Source organism: Myotis yumanensis, unplaced genomic scaffold (assembly GCF_028538775.1).
Source record: "Myotis yumanensis isolate MYYU_CA2020_CCGP unplaced genomic scaffold, mMyoYum1.0.hap1 SCAF_1, whole genome shotgun sequence".
In the NCBI taxonomy this organism is placed as follows: domain Eukaryota; kingdom Metazoa; phylum Chordata; class Mammalia; order Chiroptera; family Vespertilionidae; genus Myotis; species Myotis yumanensis.
Window position 1 is genome coordinate 119,800,490 of NW_027223752.1, and position 24,723 is coordinate 119,825,212.

General features: G+C 49.7%; 1 protein-coding gene across 15 annotated transcripts in view; it reads left to right on the plus strand.

The window, feature by feature from the left end:
* Nucleotides 1-24,723, plus strand: part of TLE3 (TLE family member 3, transcriptional corepressor) — a 46,416-nt gene that overhangs the window by 10,081 nt on the left and 11,612 nt on the right. For 6 of the 15 annotated variants that reach the window (XM_070431244.1, XM_070431256.1, XM_070431250.1 and 3 more), the window contains exons 5-8: nucleotides 9,461-9,523; nucleotides 11,063-11,167; nucleotides 19,996-20,200; nucleotides 21,737-21,753. In XM_070431244.1, coding sequence (XP_070287345.1) covers nucleotides 9,461-9,523; nucleotides 11,063-11,167; nucleotides 19,996-20,200; nucleotides 21,737-21,753 — 390 coding nt within the window. The remainder of the gene's footprint in view (nucleotides 1-9,460; nucleotides 9,524-11,062; nucleotides 11,168-19,995; nucleotides 20,201-21,736; nucleotides 21,754-24,723) is intronic. The other 9 variants (XM_070431274.1, XM_070431294.1, XM_070431284.1 and 6 more) reach the window with 4 other exon arrangements.

The following is a 24,723-nucleotide window of genomic DNA, read 5'->3' on the forward strand; positions in this document are numbered from 1 at the left end:
TAGGAACCTAAAATAATAGGCATTTGGGTCTGGGGCAAGCAGACACCAGAATGAAGCATCAGAGCATGGTGTGACTGTACTGGGGTGTGAAGATGACCTGCATACTTCCAGGGCCCCGGAGGCCTGTGTTCTTAAATTGGGGCTGGCGGCAGGGTGGGGAGAGGAGTGTGGATTGACAAGGCTCTGAGTTCCCTGAGGAACCGGACCTTTGGTGTTCACTGAAGCCCATGAGCCCTGCGTGCTGCTTGGCTAGTACTTGGGTGCACAGAGTGCATTTTGTGGATTACTCAAGTAGGATTATGTCCCAGGTTGGGGTTCTCCCTAACCCTGTATAGCATTTTGAACTTCTTGGGAAGGAAGGAAGGCTGGCTTTCTCGGGTTTCTGAAAGAAGCCTGTCAGTGTAAAAGTTGTTTATAGAAAGAAATGTGTCATAACCTTTTTTTAAAATTTGTTTAATGTAGCTGGAGCATTTTTTCTTTTTCATCTCACATTATGGATAGGTTAAGTGTGAGAGGGTAAGAAAGGGGGAGGTGAGAAAAGAGATAGCTAGGAGGAGAGATGGTAAAACAGATTTGGGGAAATTTGGTGAACATGCTGAATTTGGATTATAAGAAGGCACTGAGTAGCAGAAAGCCAGGGTCCATGGCTTGGAGGTAAATTAGTAAGCTATGCTTGTCATGTCTTCAGTGTCTATTTAGGTGTGGACTTTAAAGTGTTGTGGCCTTATCTCATTGCCCTTCTAAATCCTTGATAACAATTATTCATAGCTCAATTTGCCTTTTTTTTTGTTTGGTTTTAATTATTTTTCTAAAATCTATTTTTATTGATTTCAGAGAGGAAAAGAGAAGGAGAGATAGAAGCATCAGTGATGAGAGAGAATCATTGATCTGCTGCCTCTAGCACACCCTGTACTGGGGATCGAGCCCTCAACCTGGGCATGTGCCCTGCCTGGGAATCGAACCATGATCTCCTGGTTCATAGGTCGATGCTCAACCACCAAGCCACTCTGGCCAGGCCTGGCTTGAATTCTTAATGAAAACTCTACTAGATCACTGGATAGCAGTTTGGGAGGAGGTGGGTTTGAGAGGGAGCTGATCATGAAAACAAGTTTCTAATAACTGATTTTGATTTTGGTGGCCTATGAAATGCCACCACTCCTGCCATCCTTGTTTGGGGTGAGAGGACCCTCTGACCCTTTAGGGAACAAACATACATGCTCTTTGGTTGTGAACTTGGTGGTAGGTGGATAAAATGGGGCTCTGTTTCTGCCCACAGTCAGTCCCCTACCCCTACATCTCATTTTCCCTTCCCTGCCACCCAGGTTTCCTAGAGAGCCCCTGTTCTTTAAAAGTAATGGCCACTGTTTCATTTGCAGTACTGCCCTCATGGGGAGACCCCCCAAAATTTAAGGAGCTGCCTCTGCAAGGGTAATGTGAATTTTATAGCCTGTTGGGGGGCAAGGGGAGATTTTCATAATGTTCCCTGGGGGATTAGGTGGGGATTTGCCATGGCATCCCCAAGGGAGGAATTGAGAATTTTTCCTGCTTGTGGAGAGTTGGCCAATGGAATCTGGGGAGGTGGGGAACGCTTTAGGAAGTTTTCTGAGGGGAGGGATGGGAGGGGGAGTGACAGTGCCTGGGATGAATGGACAGTGTTAGCGGGAAGGTGTAATCTGAAAAGACTTCCCCTGTTCTGTCTACATAAGCAAGCTCTTTGAGGGCCATCCCCTGGAGTGGGGGTGGGAGGCAAGCAGAGTTTTTAATGTGTTTTGGGAACCAAGTAATTAAAGTGAACAAATATTTAAAGATCATTGGATCTTGTTAATAGGAAGCCTGGTGGATGGAAAGCCAGAGACTGAGAAATGAAAGTCTTAGTCTCAGAGCTGGGCTTGGCAGTCATCTAGGGCCAGGTCCCTCCCATGAAGAGGTGTCTAGACCATGCTCCTTCGGATGGGGCACTCACTAGTACACAGCACTTAATTCATTTTTGAGATTATCATATTGGCCCCAAATCTGCCTCCTTCATGTAACGGAAACTGAGGCCCAAGTGCAGGACATACCTGGACTGGAACGCAAGATTTTGCGTTGTCAATTCTTCCAAGGTCAGTGGCCTAGAATCTTGTCTATGTCCACCGTCCCCCACTTCCTCACTCAGCCTTACTATTTCCAGTTCCCTTATTCCCTAGACTCGGCAGAAAATATCTGAGATTTCTGGTAGGGTGAGGAAGAGAAGGCAAATTCCTCTCAGGGAAGCACGTGGAAGGGTCACGTCACGAACTCAGGACCCCAGACTCCCTTCCCTTTCTAGCTGTGTCAGGGTGAATGTTTTGTGTCCTCCTGCCATCCTTACCCTGTGTGTAGGACCTGGGGTCTGGTGCCAGCCAACGTTCCATTTCCTCCCATGGGAGACAGATCCTCGGGGTCACACCAGGGCTGCGCCTTTTCTTGAACCAAGCCCTCCCAGCATAAAGAATTCAGCAGGCTTCTTTGGAAGCATAAATATTTAATGGTGTTGTAGTTATATATAATTTGATCAATATGTCAGTGCTAAAAGGCCTTTAAGGAGGCTCACCTATCATTGAGTGATCTGTGATGTAAACCTCCTTAGCCCCTCCAGGAACAGGGGTCATTATCTCCCTTGGCTGCTAAGTGGATCATTTATTTGCTCCCTTCTTAAAGACACCGTGGTGCTGCTTTCCCCTAGAGCAGTGGTTGGCAAACTGCAGCTCAGCACACTGTGGCTCGTGAGCCACATGCGGCTCTTTGACCCCTTGAGTGTGGCTCTTCCACAAAATACCATGTGCGGGCGCGCACATACAGTGCGATTGAAACTTCGTGGCCCGTGCGCAGAAGTCGGTATTTTGTGGAAGAGCCACACTCAAGGGGGCAAAGAGCCACATGTAGCTCGAGGGCCACAGTTTGCCGACCACTGTCCTAGAGCAGTGGTTCTCAACCTTGGCTGCACATTAGAATCACCTGGGAATCTTTTTAAAATCCTGTTTTCTGGGTCTCATCCTCCAGAAATTTTGTTTCTTTGTTACTAATGTTGTGGCCCCACCCCATAACAAAAAAACAGAATTTCCGGAGGATGAGGCCCAGAAAACAGGATTTTAAAAAGATTCCCAGGTGATTCTAATGTGCAGCCAAGGTTGAGAACCACTGCCCTAAAACCTGTGGCAGGGATGGATGGGGCCTGGGAATGCCATGCCAACTTTTGCTGGAGGTCTCACCCCTTTCTGTCCCTGGACTTCCATCCCATCAGCAATAAAATACCCACTTGCTTTATTTCAGCTTGGTCCGAGGAGAAACTGCCTGGCAAGGAATATCATCTTGTAGTCCAATAATTGAAGGCCTATCAATTTAGAATTGCTTTAGAAATGCAACGGGGTATTTTAATTTAAAGTTGCCCAGACACATTGTTCTGGAATCTTCCAATATTTTATTGCTGGGTGATTTTGGCACCCAGCTGCTGGGTTCTCCTTCTTTTGTACAGCCCCCCAGTCCTCCCTGTGCCTCCGTGATTTTAATTCAAGATGAAGCAGACTCACTTTGAACACCCCAGGGTGTGAGTCAGAGAACCAGGTTAAAGCTGATTCAAATTAAAGAACCCCAGCGCGGACCGAGTCCCCACCTCAGACACACATGCTTCTAGAACGACCTGAGGCCCAGCCAGTGGACATGTCTTTCCAGAGGTCACATGGCACGCCAGACCCAGAGCTGAGTAGAAAACCACCATTTCCACATGGCTTGGAAGCGTACATAACTCACGCTTCACATAGGCAGGTATCTTTTTCCTCACCTCCTTTTTCTCATACACATCCACAGACGGGTCTCTGGATTCACAACACACCACACAGATTGTTCCAGGAAGGAATCTTTGTTGTAGAAGTGAACCAGGAGCCTCGTGGCAGCCCCTTGGCTGTCTCACAGACATGGAAATTGCTGTTACTTCCCACTAAATGATACATCTTGAAAAGGCCTTGCCTGGCTGTCTTCAGCTCACAACCAGTTTTTTCTTGTGAAGCAGAGAACCCATACAGTGGCTTGATGTGTTGAGATTGAGGACTTCAGTGCTCTGGCAGTTTCCCTGATGGTCACATTTGAAGGGTTCCTCCTATGAAGACTGGTTCTTGGGACTGAGCCCCAGCCTAGCCCACCACCTAACAACCATCCACCTCTCGAGGTGGCTTGCTTCTTTGCTCATCCTTCAAACTCATGCCATGCACTATCTTACTGAGCTTTATGGAGAAAGTGACATGTCACAGAGCAATTCAGGAATGTTTAATATTCTAAACTCTACCAGTAAGTGGTGGCTCCTGGATCTTATAAGTTATCCAATTCATCCTCCGTTTTACAGACAACAAAATTGAAGCACAGTGGAGGGAAGTGATTTGCCCAAAGCCACACAGCTAGATGGAGGCAGAGCTGGGAAAGGAAATCAGGTCATTTCTGTGTGCCCTTGGGTCATAACATGCTCTTTAAAGTGGTAGGTTGCTCCCTCTCCTTGTTTTTATTTGACTGAGGTTAAAAAGGAGGGTGCATTCTCAAGAGCTGACTGGTACAACTGCCTGGCAGTTTAAAACTAAATAGTGGAGAGACCGTCTGATGGAAGTGCCTGTCAGCTGTGCCTTGAGCAATCGCTAAATTAAAAAAAAAAAAAAAAAAAAAAAGGCCAAAGCCTGGCTCGGTGCTGAGGCCAGGGGTAACAGGTTGCTGGGGGTGAGGACCACCAGCACGTTCCATCTCCCTTAATTTAGTGTCGTGGGTCAAAGGCCCAGGGGTGGTAAGCAGCAGCAAAGTAGATGCTAGTGTATTGGGAGAGAAATATACTTTAGAATGTTCAAGTACCCTCAGTTTACAGCAAGATGCTTAGAGGTCCTGCTTTAATGAGGAGATGATGGGGCAAATGGGAGCTCCTAAGGCGCATTGAGCAGATTGCTCTTTGGGAAATTACACTTGCCCCCCACTATCTTGTTTCCTCATTTATTTGACTAACAATCTCGACAGAGACACAGGGCAGATGTTATTCCAAGAGCCCAGTTGGGAGCTCAGATTCAGAACTTCTCAGGATCTCTGTGCACATTTCTCTGAAGTGCCTGTGTCTGGTAGATTAGTTCCTTCCGAGCAGCACTGTTTTCTACCAGCAAAGCCGCCTTCTTTGAACCGTACTTGAAAAGAAACTTTCAAAGGCAGCATCAGGCTCCCCACACACCTTTTTCCAAAGGAAGCAGCCTTTCTGCCGCAGGCACCTCTCCTCTCTGCTTCACATCTGAGGCTCTGACTCAAAGGCAGTGGTTTGGTGGGACTGAGATGGAGGGCAGGATGGAGGGCGGTGGCCTTAGTGATAACAGGGCCCTGAGCTGCCAAAAGGAGTTTTCCAGCCGACGATCGCCTTCTAGTTTGTGGTTGGTAACTATCCCGATTGTTGAAGTCACACATCTTGATTTTGTTTTCTTCCTTCTTGGAACTGTTGTTTGCGTTGGATAAAATGCTGTTTTAACAGCTGCTCTACTCAGAAATGTTGTCGATTATTAACCCTGATGGTAGTTTTTCTTTCAAAAATACTTCTCTAAGCTCCCTCGAAATGTGGAAATTTGGTTTCTGGGTAGGAAGTCATTTAGTGAAGTTGCTTAATTGCTGAGCGTCAGTTTCCCCATCTGAAAAATGGAGATGTTAGTAAGTGCCTTCCTGTTAGGGTGATTGTGAGTTCACACACGTATGACGCTTGGAAGAGCTGCAGCTGCGGATGTCAGCCTTTACTATTACCGTGTTGTTAAGAGTGGTCCTCTCTGGCCCACTTTCTATTTCTAGGACTTCCCCTCTTGCTATCACCACCCTCAATTAAAAAAAAAAAATCATTGTGAAAAAAAATCATGTAGTAGACAGTTTTCCTGTTCATTCTTTGACTCACCAGAGTATCCCAAGCCGTTCGGTGGCATGTGTAGAGATGGGCAAGGCTCAATCCCGGCTCCCACTCTTTAGGGAAACGGGGAGGGGAATGCTGCTGCAGCAGGTGATGGCACAGGTACAGCCAGAAGGGCAGGAGGGATGCAGTTTGCATACTTTTCCACCCCCAGCTCTCGCCAACCCAAAAAAATCCCAGACCCGAGGACAGGGCCATTGTGGTTTATTATAAAGCCCTCGGGGTGGAAGACCATCCCTCCTCTGCCGGCCCCAGCCTGGTACAGTCTTGTCTCATGGGGCACTAAAGTTCTAACTGTGCCTGAGGCCTCTGCATTGAGGTCAAGCCCAGGAGAGAGCCTGGATGCCGAACCTAGGCCTCCAGAACATTCCATGTCTGTGTAGCTGTTCCGAGGGCCCTGTTTGTGGTGTTGGAAGACAGGTGAAGGAGGCAGAAACCGCTTTCAGAGGGGTGGAAGTCTGAGCGGGAACTTACTCTGATGACACTGTGTAGTCACCTGGTAGCCTGGATACCAAGCCTTGAACTGGGCACAGCTACCTGAAATCCTGGCAGATCATAACGAGAGGACGCTGGGCTCCAACCAGGCCCGGGGAGAAGATCCCACGCAGAAGCCTATGGCTGCATGTTTGCTGATGAGAGTGGGGAAGGGGAAGAACAGCTACTTTTTCCTGTAACTATCAAGACTCCGACACTTGGCCTATCTGCTAGAGGAAGTAGGCAGTAGCTGGGAACCCTTTCATAACCACCTACCCCAGAGATGGTGAGAGTTGTAGCTGCTGAGTAGTCCAGAGTGACCCGGAAGTTCAGAGCCTGCTGCCGGCCTACTGGCTGTGGGGAGGGGCCACAGCCAGAGACCCACCAAGGCGGCTGTGGTTGGTCTGGCTCTCAAAAGGCGTGGCTGCTGCCCACCCACCTCCCACTAGTATGTCAACACTTCATCCACCACAGTCCCTCCCATAGATGCTGTCCACACTCGGGCAGGCCCAGGTCAGCGGCTAGCAGCCGTGGGCAAACTACGGCCCGAGGGCCGGATCCGGCCCATTTGAAATGAATAAAACTAAAAAAAAAAAAGACCATACCCTTTTATGTAATGATGTTTACTTTGAATTTATATTAGTTCACACAAACACTCCATCCATGCTTTTGTTCCGGCCCTCCGGTCCAGTTTAAGAACCCATTGTGGCCCTCGAGTCAAAAAGTTTGCCCACCCCTGGGCTAGGGGGACACTCCACTATGAAAAATAAATACAGGGAGGCCAGTGAGATTCTTTTGGCTAAACATTTATTGAGCGCCTACTATGTGCTAGGCACTGCTATGCTAGTTATTTGAGGTAAGAAGCCTTGGACCAACTGAGCTTCCTAAGCAGTGAACCTAGTTTATTTCTGTTTGTTTTTATATCTCTTTCTATCCTTATTTGGCACATAAACATGGCCATTGAGTGACCTTGTTGCTCTATGCGGCTTTGGACTGAGATGCAGGCTAGCTGATTGTTTCTAAACTCCTGCCATATGCAGCCCTGACTTTCAGACTTCATTCTCCTTCCCCACTATCAGTTGATTTGGGGGAGGTAAAAATGAACAGAAATGTGAAAAACCCTCTTTTGGAGTCGACTCGTCCTACTTACCTAGATTAATAATTTATACAACAATTACTTAGTAATCTTCCCATGTTCCTTACAATACGAATGACAGGTTTCCAGTAGGTGGAGGCCAGGGATGCTGCTAAAAACCCTACAGTGCACAGAAAACCCTACAGCAGTGGTTCTCAACCTTCTGGCCCTTTAAATACAGTTCCTCATGTTGTGACCCCAACCATAAAATTATTTTCATTGCTACTTCATAACTGTAATGTTGCTACTTTTATGAATCGTAATGTAAATATCTGATATGCAGGATGGTCTTAGGTGACCCCTGTGAAAGGGTCGTTCGACCACCAAAGGGTCGTGACCCACAGGTTGAGAACCGCTGCCCTACAGTGACAGCTCCAAATGTCAGTAGCACTGAGGTTGAGGAGCCCTGGTGTAAATGTCCTTGCTGGTGTGCCTCACATGTGCAGATGTGGCTATGGGTCCCGTGATACTCCCCCATCACCCTGGAAGTTTGGAAGTAGGGATCATTATTGACACTCAGTTGCTCTGGGATACAAGGACAGCCCTTCGTAATAAAGAATTGTTCCACCCCAGATGCCCACAGGGCCAAACCCTGACCCTGCTCTTGAGCATTGAGGTGTTCCAGGAGACAGTAGCAGTCTCCGGCCCCATCCAGGAGGCCCTGATGGATGAGCAGGCTCCCTGTTTGGAGCCTGCCACTGTGGCCAGCAGCTCCAGGACACAAGGCTGGAAAAGCCTGTCAGTTCCTAGAGGGTGGCTGGCCCCTCACAAACCACAGGCTACGTCCTTAGTGCCTGGGCTGGGGTATTTGCCCCAGGAATTCCCCAGGGATCCAGAGGTCCTGGGCCTGTTTGTAAGCCGGCATTGCTTTTATTTTAAGTGCACAAGGATTTCTCATCCAGAATCATTTGACATGCAGATGATCACAGATTTTTAAAGGCTGTTGTCATGGTTTTGTCCCTGGAAGATTGCTGTGTGCTGATGAGAGCTCTGAAGCCAGTGCTAGGCCCTCAGCCTCGGTGGCCTCAGGATTTAGAAGTCGATAAGAGAAGCAATTGTAAGACTTGTCTGTTATTAGGTCTAGGCCTTCCTGGTCTGGCCTCAGTTAACCGTTTAGCACCACTCTCTTTTAACCTCTTTCTACCTGGCATTCACGTAAGCACATGGGTGGCGAAACCAGTTGGTGTTTCTGTGATCTTTTCTGGAGTGTTAGGAGGCGGGATAAGGAATTGATAAGCCTTTCTATGATCAACTTCAATGAAGCCTTAGGAATCTAAAGAGTTGCCTCCTGAGCAGCTTCTAGGAAAGGTGATACTTTACCCTAAAAAATGCAGTGTTAACAGTGAGATTTTAGGCTGGGCAGCACGTATATGGGAGAAGCAGCAGTGAAAAGTGGGGGTACAGGAGACCCTGTAAGCCTTGCAGGAAGCTGGCCCCACAGGACCCTTTGGTACATGACCCCCCGGGGGCTTCCTGGCGAACTCCCGATTTGTCTGAGAGCCTGTCTTGCTGTTGCCATTCGGGCCACTGAGCATAGCAGTCCCTTCCTCACCGCGCTATTTCCCTCTCGTAATAGGTTTTGCTGGGGTGTGCAGGGTGTGTGTGGGGGGAGGTTTGGGGGGGTGGTCATTCTTGTTTTGTATTGCTCTGTTTTTCATTAGCGCTTTCATCCAAAGGAGACAAACTATATTCTGACCCAAACAGCTGGACCACCTCTGACAAAATTAGAGATCCCCAGAATGTAGGCAGAGTGGTTGGGGGAGTTGGAAGATTTCTTCATGCTGTGATTTAGCCAAGAGGCTCCTGAGGGTGGAAAAGATGAGCCGGTGGGAGGGCCTGTGGTTTGGGGCAGTTTGCACTTCCACTTGTCTGACATTTTGGCGACGATTTATTTGCCTGAACTTCATGAGGTCTCTTTTCTTTTGCAGACAGAGATTGCGAAGAGACTGAACACAATTTTAGCACAGATCATGCCTTTCCTGTCACAAGAGGTAAGACTTTTTGTTGTGTCCTTGTCTTTCCAAAGCAGCCACTGGCTGATGAGGTCCCACCGGAGCTCTAGCTCCTGTTCGTTCATAGGACTGAAGTTGAAGTTGACAACCTGGGGTTTACAGAGCCTTCTCCAGCCAGTTCAGGGCTGGGAGCCACATCAGAGGAACAACGTGCTCCTTTTTCTGGTGGGACTAATTCTCTGCCACTATCTGAGACCAGAGAGGGGGGTTCTGGCCTGCCACTGGGGTAGCAATGGGCAGCAGGTGCCTCTGTGCCCCCATGCTGTATCCAGTTCAACCTCTGCTTCCCTGTGCTTGAAATTCCACACCTAGAGTCATCTAGGAGCAAGGACACCTGGCCAGTCAGTGTCAAGACCCAGACCCTGTGAGGGGAACCAGTACCCACAGGGGACCCCACCCTTCAGAACAGTGCACTCGCCAAGGCACACCTTATCGCTCACATCACCTTCTAAGCCACTCTGCAAGGGGCCCCCACGTGAGGAAGGTGCTGAGCTAGTGGAAACGTCTCCAAGGACGCCCTTTGGTACAGGGTGGACAGGGGCTGCCTGCGAGGCCCATTTCCGTCTGGCAGAGCTCACTTTGGCTGGGGCAGGCCCTGCCCTCCATGCCCCTCCTGGGCCCTTCTCAGCTCACTCCTGGAGCCCTGGGTCAAAAATGATTGACTTCTTGTAAGAACAGGATATAGCCATGTCCTCAGAGTTTGCAGCCTGGTAGGGAAGACAGCTGCATATGAAGCTGGTGCTACCTCAAGGCTGAAGGGAATGAATACATCGAAAAATGTTTTTTTAAAAAAAGACTCTTTTTTGCAGCAGTTTAGGTTCATAGCAGAACTGAGTGGAAAGTACAGAGATTTCCCATAGCTGCCCCCACCAGAGTGGTGCATTTGTTGCAGCTTTTGAACATAACATGGACACATCTTCATCACCCAAAGTCAACTCATTGCTTGCTTTTGAGTTCATAATGCTGCTTTTCTTTCTCTTTCTGTGTAGACATACGTTTTTGTTTTCTCTCTATTTAGATATATACAGATTTGATTATATTTAGATACATATGTATTTCTTCTGAACCCTTTGATTGTAAACTGCAGACATCCTGACAGCTCACCACTCACTGCTCCCGCTGCGTCTCCTAACAATGTGGACAGGCTTCTGCGTGACTCCAATACCGTTACTGCATTTAGAACATTAATAATCATTCAATAATGCCATCGATGTCCAGCTTATAGTCTAACGCATGGAAAAAAGTTTTTTTGTATGTCTGTTGGAGGGGGGCCATTGACCAATACCCATCTTTTGGTTCATTTATATTTTAATTTAAAACAATTTATACGAAGTTTTGATTACAAAAGTAATACATGCTCATTGAAAAGGATCTAAAGAAGAAAGTGAAAATGCCCTGTCCGTGACCCACCTGTGTCCCGTCAGTGTCGGACCTCCTCTGCCTCTGTGCTCTGCCTCTGTGCGGCTAGGTGGGTGCCTGGCCCGAGCCGCCGCAGTTAACCCCTTCCGTTCCCTCCAGCACCAGCAGCAGGTGGCGCAGGCTGTGGAACGTGCCAAGCAGGTCACCATGACGGAGCTGAATGCCATCATCGGGGTACGTGGACTCCCCAATCTGCCTCTCACCGTGTGTATAGCCCTTTTATTCCTCTCATTTATCATAACCAGAGATCGATTTTGATCTCAGCTGGCCTCAAAGAATGGCGGCCGCAGGACTCCATCTCCTGAAGCATTTCATAGGCTTGGGTCCATTTGGGGCTCTCTCCCCGTTGGGTCCCTAATTGCCTACCCAAGTCCCTGAATTAAAGACATGTCTCAAATCAACCTCTAAACTCATTATCCCTGTTCTCCCTCAACTTTTGGTGTCCCCACCATTGAGGGGGATGGGCTCTGAGATCACGTTTAAGACCAGGCTGACTGATGGGGTCCCCAACCTCCTCCTCATGCTTTCCAAGGGCCTGTCTGCTCTGTCCCCCCTCCCTGGCAAAGGTCTGCCTTTCTTTAGCCATCTGGGATCAGAACTGTCTCTGCTGTACTGTGGATGTGAAGCGTGCTGTGGAATTTGGGGTTGTGCCTTGCTGTCCCATGCACTCGGCTGCCTGGCTGAGCCTTCCTCACTTGCCCTTGTGAATTCCAGCTGCAGGACCTAGACAGGTCATCCTGACCTCCGAGGTCAAGGGAACAGGGAAAAATATCCCAGAGCTCTTTACGAACCCACTTCTTGTTTGATCCCTCAGTGAAAGGAGGAAGCCAGATCTTTCCCCAGCCCCTACCTGGCTTGCATCTTTAGTTCTTGGTTGCAAATAGCATCTTTCTCTTGATTGGTGCTTTGGTTGAGGCTAAGGATGTTTAAGGTAAACATCTGAGAAAAAACACCTTTTCAATGTGACTTACAAGGTTCTTACCCTTGGGGTATTCTTGTTCACCTTTTGTCCCTAAAGTGATAGAACGCAGGGAGTGGGTGAGATCACTGCTTCCCATCCACAGACCGCTGGGTCAGGGTCCCCAAAGGGGCTTTGGAACAATGTAGAGTCCAGGGAATTCGCCGCAGAGTTCTTTTCCATAGACCTGGAATTATTCTGAAGGATAGTCAGGCTTGGGAAACAGTGGACTGGTTGGCCGGGGGCCCTTCAGCCCTAACGTTCTGGGGTTCTGGCTGGTTTTCATTCTTTTTTTTCCTTAAATGAGGTCATTATTTCTAAGTGGAACTGCAGGCTCCAGAGTTTTCTGCTTGGTGGGGTAGATGGTGACTCTTGGCTTTTCATTTCGGGGCAGAAACCTGGAGACTTGTGTTCTAGTTCTGGCTCTTCCCGTGTGACCTCGGGCAGGCTCATTTCTTCTTCCAGCCTCAGTTTCTGCGTCTGTAAAAGGGCGTGGGCCAACTCATCTCTCTGGGTTAGGAGTGCCTGGAGGTGGAGGTCTGAGTGACAGAGATGCTGGTGGGTCCCGACCCTCCCTCTTGCCATTGGGATCCACGATGGTTATGTGGTCCTGTACTCCTGGTGTGAGCTCCGTGGCAGCTCCCCAATGCTGCTGGGGAAGAGCATGAAGTGTTAGACCGGTCCTGGTACCATTGGGGGAGGGGCAGACCCTCATCTGTTATGTGTGAGGAGCATGGGGGAGTTTGGAAAGGGGACTGAGCAAGCAATGTTTTTAGCCATTGAGTTTTGGGGGGCAGCACCCCCAGAGGGGACATCGTAATACCAAAGTTTGACGTCTCTTTAGGATCCTCTAACTCAGTGTTGGGACCAGGTGCTTTGTGGGGTGCTGTTCTGTGCATTGGAGGTTGTTCAGCAGTCCTGGCCTCTACTTACTGGATGCCAGTAGCAGCGCCCCACATTGTGACATCCAGCACTGTCTCTAGACATTGCCGAGTGTCTGTCTAGGAGGGGCAGAATGGCTCCTGGTGGAGAACCACTGCTCTATCCAGCCAATGCCCTTGTTTTTCAGAGAGGAAAAGTGATTTAGGGACGGTCACATACTGTTTAGGAGCAAAGCCAGGCAGAGGCCCAGGGGCCAACTCCCAGCCCAGGGCTCAGCCCCCATCCTGTGTCCTATGTCTCAGTGACCAGTTCCTGTCTCATGGCTCAGCTGACAGTGGTAGAAGGGGGATCAGGGGTGGCAAGCACATTGTGAGCTCTGTCCTGGAATTTCTCCTCTTCCAGCTCCTCATCCCCATCCCCTTTTTCAGGATGAGCCCTCCCCTCCCTACAGTGGCCACAATGGGGTCCCCTCTCCCCCTCTTTTTCCCCTTTGGAATTAAAATCCTCTTAGGAAAATAATTTTTTTTAACTTCTACAAAAGAGTGAAATTGGGGTAGAAGTGCTGCTTGGATTAGCTCCACTTCCTTTAAGTAGTATTTAGGAAGCTACAAGTTAGGTCAAGGCAGCTCCAGGCAGATATTGGAATTCAATTAAAGCCAACGAGTGGGGCCTGTGACCCCCATTTTCAAGGTAATTGCTTCTGCAGCTCTGAGTGAATGCAGCCGTTGCCCTGTCATTAAGCAGGCAGCCGTCTAATCGCTGCGCCTGACAGAGCCTCACAAGGCAGGAATTACGGACAGCTGAGGCCCGTTGCACTGGGAGCCAGGCTTGTCTGCAAGCCAACGAGAAGATGGCACCTCCTCAGGAAGGAGAGGGGAGAGTGAGCTTGCAGCTAACTAAGCTGACTTTAGAAAGTGAGGTGGAGAAGGATGGCATGGGGCAGGGGGCCAGGAGGGCCGCAGGCTGGTGGCGAGAGTAGATGTCTTGTCCCCAGCCATAAAGGGCAGTGAAGAGAAGGTCCAAAGAGGTTCTTAATATGCCCATGGTGCTGTGGATCAGCCCCTCTAGAGGGAGAAGTAGCCCAGCCCCCTGGTCTGGGAATTAGGAGAGCTTTGAGCAAGTTGCTTCATCCGCCCCCCCACCCCCACCCCCGCTCCCAGGCCTCAGTTTCCCCATTTGGGAAAAGATGGAGAAGAACTAGGCAAGTTTCATAAATGTGCCTCCTGCTTCAGTCAGTTGTTTAGGGCTCTCTTGGGCATGGAGTTAAAGGATTCTGGGGCCATGTCTTGGCTCAGCTCAGAGAGAGGTGAGAGATAAGTTAGGTATGTCTGGCGTGGGCATGCCTGTAGCTAATGGAATACTTACTGCTTGAATTGAGATACCTCTAGGGCGGTGGGGAACGTCCAGCCTGCAGACTGTAAAGACCTGCGAAAGCATTTGTTCTGGCCCTGCCAAGGCATTCAGGGTGAGTTAATTAAATAAAGTTTGACTAAATATAGCAGGCTAAATTTTAAGTTGATAATTTTGTATGGCTTGTGAATGATGTTACAAATATCCAAATGGCCCTTGGCAGAAAAAAGGTTCCCCACCCCTGCTCTAGGGTCTCCCTTTTCTGGTAAGAAGGGCCAGGATCCAGCATCAGATTAGTGTGAGAGGAGAGGAGACAGGGGGGCTGGTCCAGGGAGCTCAGGCTCGCGGGCCCAGCCCACCTACTCCCCTGTGAGGCCACAGGGAACTCGTGTCCATCTAGGAAAGACAGGCTGGAAGATATCTCTGCTAGTCGGGGCCTGGCAGGACCCAGTTCCTACAGACCCCCTACTGTTACATGCACTTTATTAAAGTGGGGGGTGGGGGAAGTAGAAAGAGGGAGTTTGTATTTATCTAGAGTGGTGAAGCCATACCTAAGGTTCTTGCATTCACTCCAGGATGTCGTTGAGCTGGATTCAGTTGATTGAAATTTTTAAAATGTATTTTTCTTGATTTCAGAGAGGAAGAGAGAGAGAAACATCAATGATGAGAGAGAATCATTGTTTGGCTGCCTCCTGCATGCCCCCTTCTGGGGATGGAGCCCACAACCTGGGCATGTGCCCTGACTTGGAATTGAACCGTAACCTCATGGTTCATAGGTCAACGCTCAACCCCCGAGCCACACCAGCTGTGCAGTTGATTGAATTTTACAGGAGGAAGAAGGATGGCAAGCGAGTAGGCCTTAGAATGCATCGTTTCTTTTAGCCAGGCGGCCATGGTAGAGACAAGTAATGTTGGGGTTGAGTCCTGGCTCTGTTTTTTTCTGGCAGAGTCCCTTAGCCTCTCTGACCCTGACCCCATCTCTGAACTGGGGGTCAGAAGGGTTGTTGTGATCCCCACCAGCTATGGGTCCACCAGCCATAAGAAGCAAAGGAATGAGTGGAGGCTTGGGGCTGCTCTCCCTCTCCTTAAAGGGCAAGAAGTGTTCATTTTATACAGTGAGGACTCTGTGCTTGCTTTGGTGGACATCTTCAGTGGGTCGTGGCTCTGGAAGCATTTAGAGAACACAGAACTTCACTAAGTTTAGCCCAAATCGTGAACCTGAGGAGTGAAGCATTAAATGAGCTCACAAAAACATAGAGCATGATATGCATAATCCAATTACATATACTCTGCAAACAGTCTTCCCAATGGCCTCGCTTGTAAGTGGCCATACCTCCTGAGCCCAGGGCACAGGCACTTGGCACACGTGTGGAGGATGGGGACACACGAAAGCCCCATAGGACACCTTCTTGGACATGCTTGTGTTCTGGTCTGAAATGGTAAAGGGGCAGGAAGAACATTCGTGGGTGGGCTTGGTCCAGTTTCCTAGCCCCTCTTCTGGGGTTGGAGGTGGAGCGGGGCGGGCGGGTGGTTGACTTCCTTTCACATCATGGATGGAGGAGTCCCAGAGTGAGAAGGAATAATGGAAACCGGAGTCAGGCTGCTGCAAAGGGGTCAGCTCAAGGCCTTCCTCGGACTATGGACTTGATTCCTTTTTCCCAATTGAAAATATGGTCATCCTCTCACTCACATGTTACTGTGTTTTGGCACATTGTCCTCTGAAGTCAGGGATGTTACAGGGGGTAGAAATGCAGCCTGAGGAGGGCCTTGCCCTGCCTGCCTGCTTGCCTGCCTGCAGAGGGGCTGGGCTGTGACATGGGGGTGGTGAGATGCACGGATCGTCAATTGCCAGCTGGCTCCCCCTGCCCCACTAGGGAGAAAACTTTGTTTCACTGTGTTGTAACGAAGACCTGTGCCCAACCAGCCCTTGGCATCTGCCCCCACCCTGAGAAGGAAGCCTTCGAGGCTGCCTCTTCTGTTCCTGTTTCCTGGAGCCTGTCGGGCCACTCTTGACTGCCTTCAGATCGCTCAGAGGAGACCTTCTGGCTATGCGGGGGGGAACTCCGGTACTTGAAGATGAGAAGTACATGGCACCATGGAAGTTTCCTTTCCTCTGTTGTAAAGAAGACTTGTGCTTGACATGCTAACGGCAGAAACCACCCCTCAGTCTTGGAAGTGCAACAGCTTTGCAAGCCTCTGTTTTCCAAGTTTCTGATGCTGGTTCACTGGTTCATGTTTCAGGGAAGGAAGCAGGAAGCCACGCTGATGCTCCTTGTCCCAAATAGCAGTTCAAGCTGCATCTAAATGGGCCTTGGAGAGGAGGCACGGATGTGGGAGGTGGATGGTCACTCTTGGACAGAGCCACTGTGCTGTCTTACTTCTCAGCCTCTCTCTCTCCATGCTTACCTTTTCCCGGCAAGCATGTCAGGCACCACATTTCAGGTGCTGGGACGGATAAAACAAGGTCTCTGTTTTTCTGGAAGCTACAAGTTGCCAAGCATCATATAAAGATGAAAGACATAGTTATATCTGCAGTCCAGTCATAGATTTTGCTAATATTAACTGAGCAACTGCTTTGCCTTGACATGTAGTAAAGCATGTGATCCTTGCACAACCTGAAGAAATGGGTTGCATTCTGATTCCCATTTCACGGATGAGGAAATTGAGCCCAGAGAGGTCCGCTGACTCATCTAAGGTCTCAACTGGTAAAAGACATCTGGCTGTCCACCTTAGTCTGCCTGATTTCAAGTCTGAGCTGTTAGAAATCTTAGAAGGGAGAAGCTGACCAGGAGGATGGGAGCTTCTAGAGGAGGTGGCATTTGAAAGATGAGCCTAGAAGGTTGGGTCCCAGGGCAGACCTTACCTGGTAAGGTAAGAATCAGGGTGTTTCCATGGCTACCAATCTTCAATAAGCTCTTTCTGTAGACACAGAATTGCTAATGGAGGAGTTAGCCATGTTCCCAGGCAGCAGAGCTACTTCTTTGAAGCCAGGATATCCTCCCTTCCTCTTTCCCTTCTCCCTCCAGTGATCTTATTGGCCATACACAGTAAAGAGTAGACTAAATACCTTCATTTTTGCTTTCTGGAATTTTACTGAATATTTAACTGTAGTAGTATTGGAGGGCCTACCAGCAACTGGTCTAAAACCATAGGGCCCCCAGCAGAGACTCATTTTAAAACTTGGCATCTAGATAAAGTTGAATGGTCCAGCCCTGGCCAGTTTAGCTCAGTGGTTAGAATATAGATGGAAGGTTGAGGGTTCAATCTCTGGCCCCCAGTCAGGGTGAGTGTGGGAGGCTACTAATCGATCAATTTGTCTCTCAATGGAAAAAATATCCTCAGGTGAGGATTTAAAAAAAAAAAAAAGTTGAATGGTTCAACCACACCAGGGAATTCTATGCAGCCATTAAAAAGGAAATATTGATTTGTTTGTAACCCTCTAAATTAAAATCCAATTGTATAACAATAAAGTTAACAAGAGCCTATTTGTATAAAAATACATTTGAAATTTATGGATTTTCAGAAAGGAAAATCTAGACAGATGAACAGTCGATGTTCCAGGGAGTGGGATTGAAGGATAAGATTTTTGGAAAAAATTGTAAATCTCTACTTATTTGTGATATTTCTGACATTGAGCATGTATTACTTTTGTAATTAGATATAAAAATTACATTTTCTTGACACAGAAAAGGTGGGGGACCTCAGCTCTAAGCTCCAGTCCCAGAAAGCTGAGTCCAGCCGGTGGGTTGGATCTCTGCACTGGGTTCCTGTGACTCCAGCTCCTCAGTCCCTGCACTTGGTTCCTGCTTGGGCATCTTGGGGACAGATCTGGGGTCAGGTCACACTGGGACCAGGGCCCAACAGCAGCTTCTGTAAACTGCCCAGCAACAGACGTCCCAGGTCTTGGCTGCAAGTCCCAGCCTTTCTCCCAGAGCTGAGAAACGAGCTCTCTGGGCCAGGAGTACGGTGGTAGCTGTGGTTGCCATTAACTTTGGGGTGGGCCAGGTTGGCAGTTTACAGCTTAGCTGTGGGAGAGCGGGGTAGGTAACTTCTGACCTCAAATACTGCCTCTTGGAGCCTTACCTCCAATCAGAACTGTGGGCCTTTACTGTGTGTTGCCATGGGTCAGCAGTGGCCCCAAAGCCACAGTGAACATTGACATGCAAGCTTATCAGGCTTTGGCTCTTTGTCCCCCCACACCCCCAAAGAGCTCTTCTTACTTTGGGGTCCTCCTTAGGAATATTCTCTGGATGAGGTTGGTGGCTGATAGATTTGAGCCCAGATCCCACTTACTAGAGATGGGACTTTGCTAGTTACTGGCTATTCCCCCTACCCCCTCAAACGTCAGTTATTCATCTGTAAAATGGGCACAACCCCTCCTTTGCCAGGTGAATGGAAGGGTCAGAGATAATACTGGAAGTGCCCAGGCATTCATTAATGTTGGTTCCCTCCTCTTGTGCTAGTTGAGAGGAAAGATGTATGTACAAGTGGGTACCAGCACATCCAAGGCCCCAGCCTAGGAATGTTAAGACAAAGGGCATTTTGTCCTGGCTGCAGGGGAGAGATCTAAGGCTGCCCTAAGCCAGTGATGGCGAACCTATGACACATGTGTCAGAGGTGACACGCGAACTCATTTTTTTGGTTGATTTTTCTTTGTTAAGTGGCATTTAAATATATAAAATAAATATCAAAAATATAAGTCTTTGTTTTACTATGGTTGCAAAGATCAAAAAATTTCTATATGTGACACGACACCAGAGTTAAGTTAGGGTTTTTCAAAATGCTGACACGCCGAGCTCAAGAGGTTCGCCATCACTGCCCTAAGCCAATCCCTTGGGTGTGGGAGGGGGGAGAAGGGAAGAGAGGACCCCGAGGCTAGTGCTGGGAAGGGGTATGGTGTCTGGAGCAGGGAGCCAAACTCCTTTGCTAGGGACTGTTATCGTTGCTGTTGTTGATAATGCTGAGTTAATCAGATCAAGGTTTAGAACAGAGGGGAGATATTGTAAGCCCTCTGGTAAATGTTAGCTACTGCTATGAGCTCACTTAATGAGTAACCGGCCTGAGGTCACACGGTAATAAGTGCCAGAGCTGGGGTTTGCATCCTGCACTGGTTCTAAAGAGTCCACTGTTTTCTTCGTTGTTTATTGATTTGAGAGAGAGACATAGATGTGTTGCTGCACTTACTTATGCATTCCTTGGTTAATTCTTGTATGTGTCCTGACTGGGGATCGAACCCACAGCCTTGGCATATTGGGACTGCTCTAACCACTGAGTTACCCAGCCAGGGAAGACTCCACTCTTGTTACCCTCTTCTTCACTCTGATGTCCAGTGACATTAGCTCTCATTTCACAGCCTCGGCCTCCTTTTGATCTTGGACTTGGCTGCTGGAGCCAGCCCTCGCTCCAAGGCAGGCCTGGAGTGCCTCAGTGTTAGGGGAGCCTTCCCTGTGATAAGGGTTCAGGGTGGAGGGTGCTGGCTGCTAACGTTGAAGGCATGTAAGCGTGAACAAACATGAACTACCAGGAGCTTAGAAATGGATCCCCTCCACTGAGAGGGAGCCCTGATGGCTGGTTTTTAAATGCATGCTTTATTTATCTTTAACTTTTAAACATGGAGAAGTTTTATCCTGAATTGGGTGGGGGAACAGGTGGAGTGTTTGAAGACATAAATCTTGTATCTAAATTGCAGTCCATTAACAGACTTCCTTTAGCAATACAGCATGTGGGCTGAGCTGGGGACAAAGGTTTTGAGGGGCCTTTCCCCCTGCTGCCACATGAAGGAAGCCTGTGGCTTCCCCTGCCCTTTTCTGCTCAGCTGTGCTCACCACCAACTTCGTTGCAGCAACAGCAGCTCCAGGCGCAGCACCTCTCCCATGCCACGCATGGCCCCCCGGTCCAGTTGCCACCCCACCCATCAGGCCTCCAGCCTCCAGGGATCCCCCCGGTGACAGGGAGCAGCTCGGGGCTGCTGGCACTCGGAGCCCTGGGCAGCCAGGCCCACATGACAGTGAAGGACGAGAAGAACCACCATGAGCTGGACCACAGAGGTGCGGCCTAGATCTGGGGCTGGGGGCAGAGGGCAGAGGGCAGGGCTGGGCTGGGGCAGAGGTCCGGTAGGCCCCACTGTAAGTGAACACAGCAAATGCTGTCCCCCTAGGATCGGGAGTTAGCAAAAGCTTTGGAGCTGTCTCTTGAATTCCTGGTGGGTGGGAACAAGAGTCCCGTCACCCATGCCAATCCCGCCAATCCCCCCAATCCCCCCAATCCCCAATGTACACCGGATTCTCTGCCTTGGAAGACACCTTGTTCATTCATCCTCCTATCTTCCTAGATACTGTGCCTAGTCTTAAGGGCCGGCCTCAGTCCCATGCCTTCAGGATGCCTTCCTGGCCAGGCTGGGGTCTTTTGCAAATTCACATAAGAGTTTAAGAGGTAGAGTCCCAAGAACTGAGCCTTTGTTACTGTCCTCTTGTATCCTACCCCTGGAAAGCGTTGGTCCTCCAGGATTATCGGTCCTCTGAGGGCAGGGGTATTGAACTGAATGTGTGTCTCACCCACGCAGGTGCCTTGGAAACGGCACGCAGTCAGCACTCACGTAAAGACTTGTGAGTTGACTGTCTTTAGGCAGAGGTAGCCACCACACTACTGCGGACGGTGCTTGGGAAGATTTGCAATGAGGACCTGCCCCCACCCTCCCCTGGGCCCTTCCATGAGGACCCAGGAAGCTGCACAGGGCAGGCCCTCAGGAGGACTCAGTTCGAATGGGAAAGGAAGGGGCCGGCTTCCTGGGAGACCCTTTTCAAAAACCGCCACCTTGTGTGCTCTGCCCTGAGATGGTCTTTCGAGCTTTATTGAGATATAATTGACATATAACATAATGCAAATTCAAAGTATTCAGCGGGATGATTTCATCTGCCCTTAGATGTTTGCCAAGGCACACAGCTGGCACCTTCCAAGTCCCCTGGGCACCACATTCTTGGGCACTAGGGGCTTGGAGTGTCATCATCCTGCCCAGGATGGGGCCCCAAGGTGGCACCAGGCTGTGGGAGCCAGAGGCTTACATCTCTTCCCTGCACTAGGATGGGACTCCCCCCCAGCAGGCAGGACAGTTAGGGTGCTAGTGCCCGACTGGTTAAGTAATCAGAGGCTTCTGCTTCCAGGGGCTTCTGGGAAAAGAGACAGAGAATGGTGTTAATTAAACAACAAACAACGCCATTCTCACAATTTCTTTTTTTTAAAAAAGCAGTAATGTTCTCAATCCCAGATCCTATGGATATTTTCCATAGCATGATCCTTCCCAAGCTTATGGCTTAAAAATTGCTGACTAGTAGCCGTGGTGTCCTCCTTGGCATGTCTGGGAGAGCCAGGCCACACAGGCTGCTCAGGACTGGTGGCCGGGGGAAGTGTTAGAATTGGGGCAATTAATTTCCAAACTGAGAAACGTCCCCTACAGCCCTGCCTTGGCTGACCCACAGTGAGGCCAGGACTGCTGCTTGCTTGAAAACATTGAGACTGACCTTTTCTCTTTCTTTTTTGTTTTGGGGCCCTGACCCTCCTCCTGTCCTGGCCTTCGGTCCCCAAAGAGAGAGAATCCAGTGCGGTAAGTGTCAGCACTCTGGAACCAATTGGGTGTGTTTGGGGGCGGGAGGAGGGCACCAGGTGCTTTGGTGGTGGTGGGGGAGTGTTGTCAGGAGATGGGAGTTGTTGTCACCTGTTGAGAGTGACCTTCAGTTGGGGAAGCCTTTATCTCCAGGCTTTTGGTCCATCATTTGTCAAATAAAGTGCTCTGGCTAAATGAGCTCTAACTCCCTTTACAGGAGAAGTGGTTAACCAGAGAGGTCTGCTGGCCGGCACTGGGGCCTCCCGGGGTGGGGGTGGGGGGGGGGGTCTGTGGAGTCTCTGGGCTGATCCAGGGCTTAGGACAGTGATGGCGAACCTATGACACACGTGTCAGAGGTGACACGCGAACTCATTTTTTTGGTTGATTTTTCTCTGTTAAATGGCATTTAAATATATAAAATAAATATCAAAAATATAAGTCTTTGTTTTACTATGGTTGCAAATATCAAAAAATTTCTATATGTGACACGGCACCAGAGTTAAGTTAGGGTTTTTCAAAATGCTGACACGCCGAGCTCAAAAGGTTCGCCATCACTGGCTTAGGACCTAGGTGTCCCACGTCCTGGGTGGGGGTGCTTCGCCACCCCCCGGGTTGGCTGCCCCCATATGATCCTGCCTCCTCATGTTCTGAGGTTTCTCTCTGTTCTGGGTTTAAGAAAGTGCTAGGAAGTGAGCATTAAGGCCAGGCTGCCTGCACATCTGCCAGCTCTGAGATTTGTTGTAAATCTTTCTGATCACACTGAGGCTCAGAGATTCTGTTTCAAGTGAATAAGCCTTCTGAATAAGCACAGTGGAGTCTGGATAAAAAATATCCTTCAGCGATTAGCAAAGGCATTCTGTTCCTCATCGCTGTCCTTGTATCCGGGGCCACCTAATCTGCTAGGATAGCTTTGTTACCTTGTGTTAAGTAGGACTTGGAAGGTCAGGCAGTTAACTAACCATCCCGACCCACCTCCCCTTCACAGCCACTGCCCAGGCTGAGTGTGAGCCTCTCTGAGCAGCAGTGCTCGTGTCCCCTTTGGACTGGTCCTCGTGCTCAGAAATCCAGATCCACATGGGGGCCCGGGAGAGGCTCACTACATAAGAAAAGAAATAACTGAAGTTGAAAATTCATTCTGATGGTTTTAGTGTTGGTTCTTAGAAGGTGGCATTTGGAGAAGTGGCTTGCCTCAATAGGAGAAGGCCGAGACTGGACCCCTCAAAGCTTGGGTCTGGTCCTGGCTTCATGGGACATTGGCTGACTCTCTTGGCCTCTCCCAGTCTCAGTTTCTTTATCTCTAACACTAGAGGCCCGCTGCACAAAATTTGTGCACAGCAGGGATTGGTGGGGGGGGTCCCCTCAGCCCAGCCTGCACCTTCTCCAATCCGGGACCCCTGCCTGCCTGATTGCCCCTAACTGCCTCTGCCTGCTGGCCTGATCCCCTTAACTGCCTCCCCTGCCAGCCTGATCCCTCTAACTGCCCTAACTGCTCTCCCCTGCCGGCCTGATCTCCCCTCACCACCTCTGCCTCGGCACCCACCACCATGGCTTTGTCTGGAAGGATGTCCAGTCTAATTAGCATATTACCCTTTTATTAGTATAGAAGATAGATGGGCATCCTCCTGCCCAGCCAGCCTCTCAGCTTAGTTAAGGCAGACCCCACCCCTCAGAACAGAACCCAGGGTCCCAGACCTGACCTGGTTAATGGACCTGTTGAATAACGAAATGGGTCATTGAAGCCCAAAACCCTCCCTGTCTTCGCATCGCCCTCATCCTCATAGCTATTTGCTCTTGGCTTTGTGCCCCAGTTTATGAAAGCTTTCTGCTGCAAGAAACCCCCAGGGAACCCTCAGGAGCTAAGCTGCTCACTCGATGTCACTCTCCCATATCCATGCACATCAGATGTATAAAGCAGCGGGGCAGGCTCAGGCCCCTGGAGAGTCCAGTGGGAATGAGTCAAGATGCCATCTGGGGGCGGGATGGGCAGCTTGGGAGAGGCGGTAGGGCTGTGTGCATGTGGGGATGGTGTTGGAGGGGGTGTAGACTGAAGCAATCGGCCCTTTGGAAACCAGGTTGTCAACAGATGTGGCCCACGGCCGGAAGGACAAGGCTTTGTCGGGGTGGGAGGGGGGAATGGCTGGACGGGCTGGAAGCTGTCCCAGAGGGGTTAGTCTAGAGTCCAATTAGAGGTAGCTTCATTCATATTTCCTAGCCTAGCCGAAGCAATAAAAAATACTTAGTTTTTTGGCCGCCTGCCAGCCAGAGGCGGGCTGGATCGATGCCGCTAAATGCCTGACATGACTCTCCGGTAGCAGCAGGGTTTTCAGCCTGACTGCATGAGAAGAAAGAGCTCGCTGTGCTCTGAGCTGCGCTCTGGGGCGCAAGGAGAAACACGAGCTGCCACACGCCCCCTCCTCCCTGCCCGCCTGCAAGGATAGGGCCTGGAAGCATTTCTGCTTAGCATGGGGCGGCCACCGTTGGAGGGAGGGAAATGAAATGACGGTGATTTTTCTGCCAGGCTTGCAGCAGCTAATTGAATTGCGGCTGTGCGCACATCGACGTCACTCGCAGGGCTGTGGGGAAGGTTGAACTGCAGTTCCATTATAACTTCCATTTTTTTCTTCAAGGCTTGATAACTCTGCCGTTTTAATTTGCTTTAGGCAGAAACTTGGCAGGGAAGGGATGCCCAGAAACCGGCTTAGCAAAGGAAATTAAGTTTGCAGCTGGTTTCCACACCATTCCCCCAAACGCCGGCGCTAACTCCCAGGAAAGTGGGAAAGCGGAGGTGTAGGCTCATCCCACCTGCCCTTTGTTGCCCTCTTGTGTACAGACGTCCCTCTGCGTCCCCACGTGTCCTCATCACACACCTCTGCACTGCATGGATGTTGATGGCTTGGCCTTTCCCTTCTCTCTGGCTGGACTGGAAGCTCCCGGAAGGCAGCCTCTTCCTCCATCCTGGGCACCCGCTCC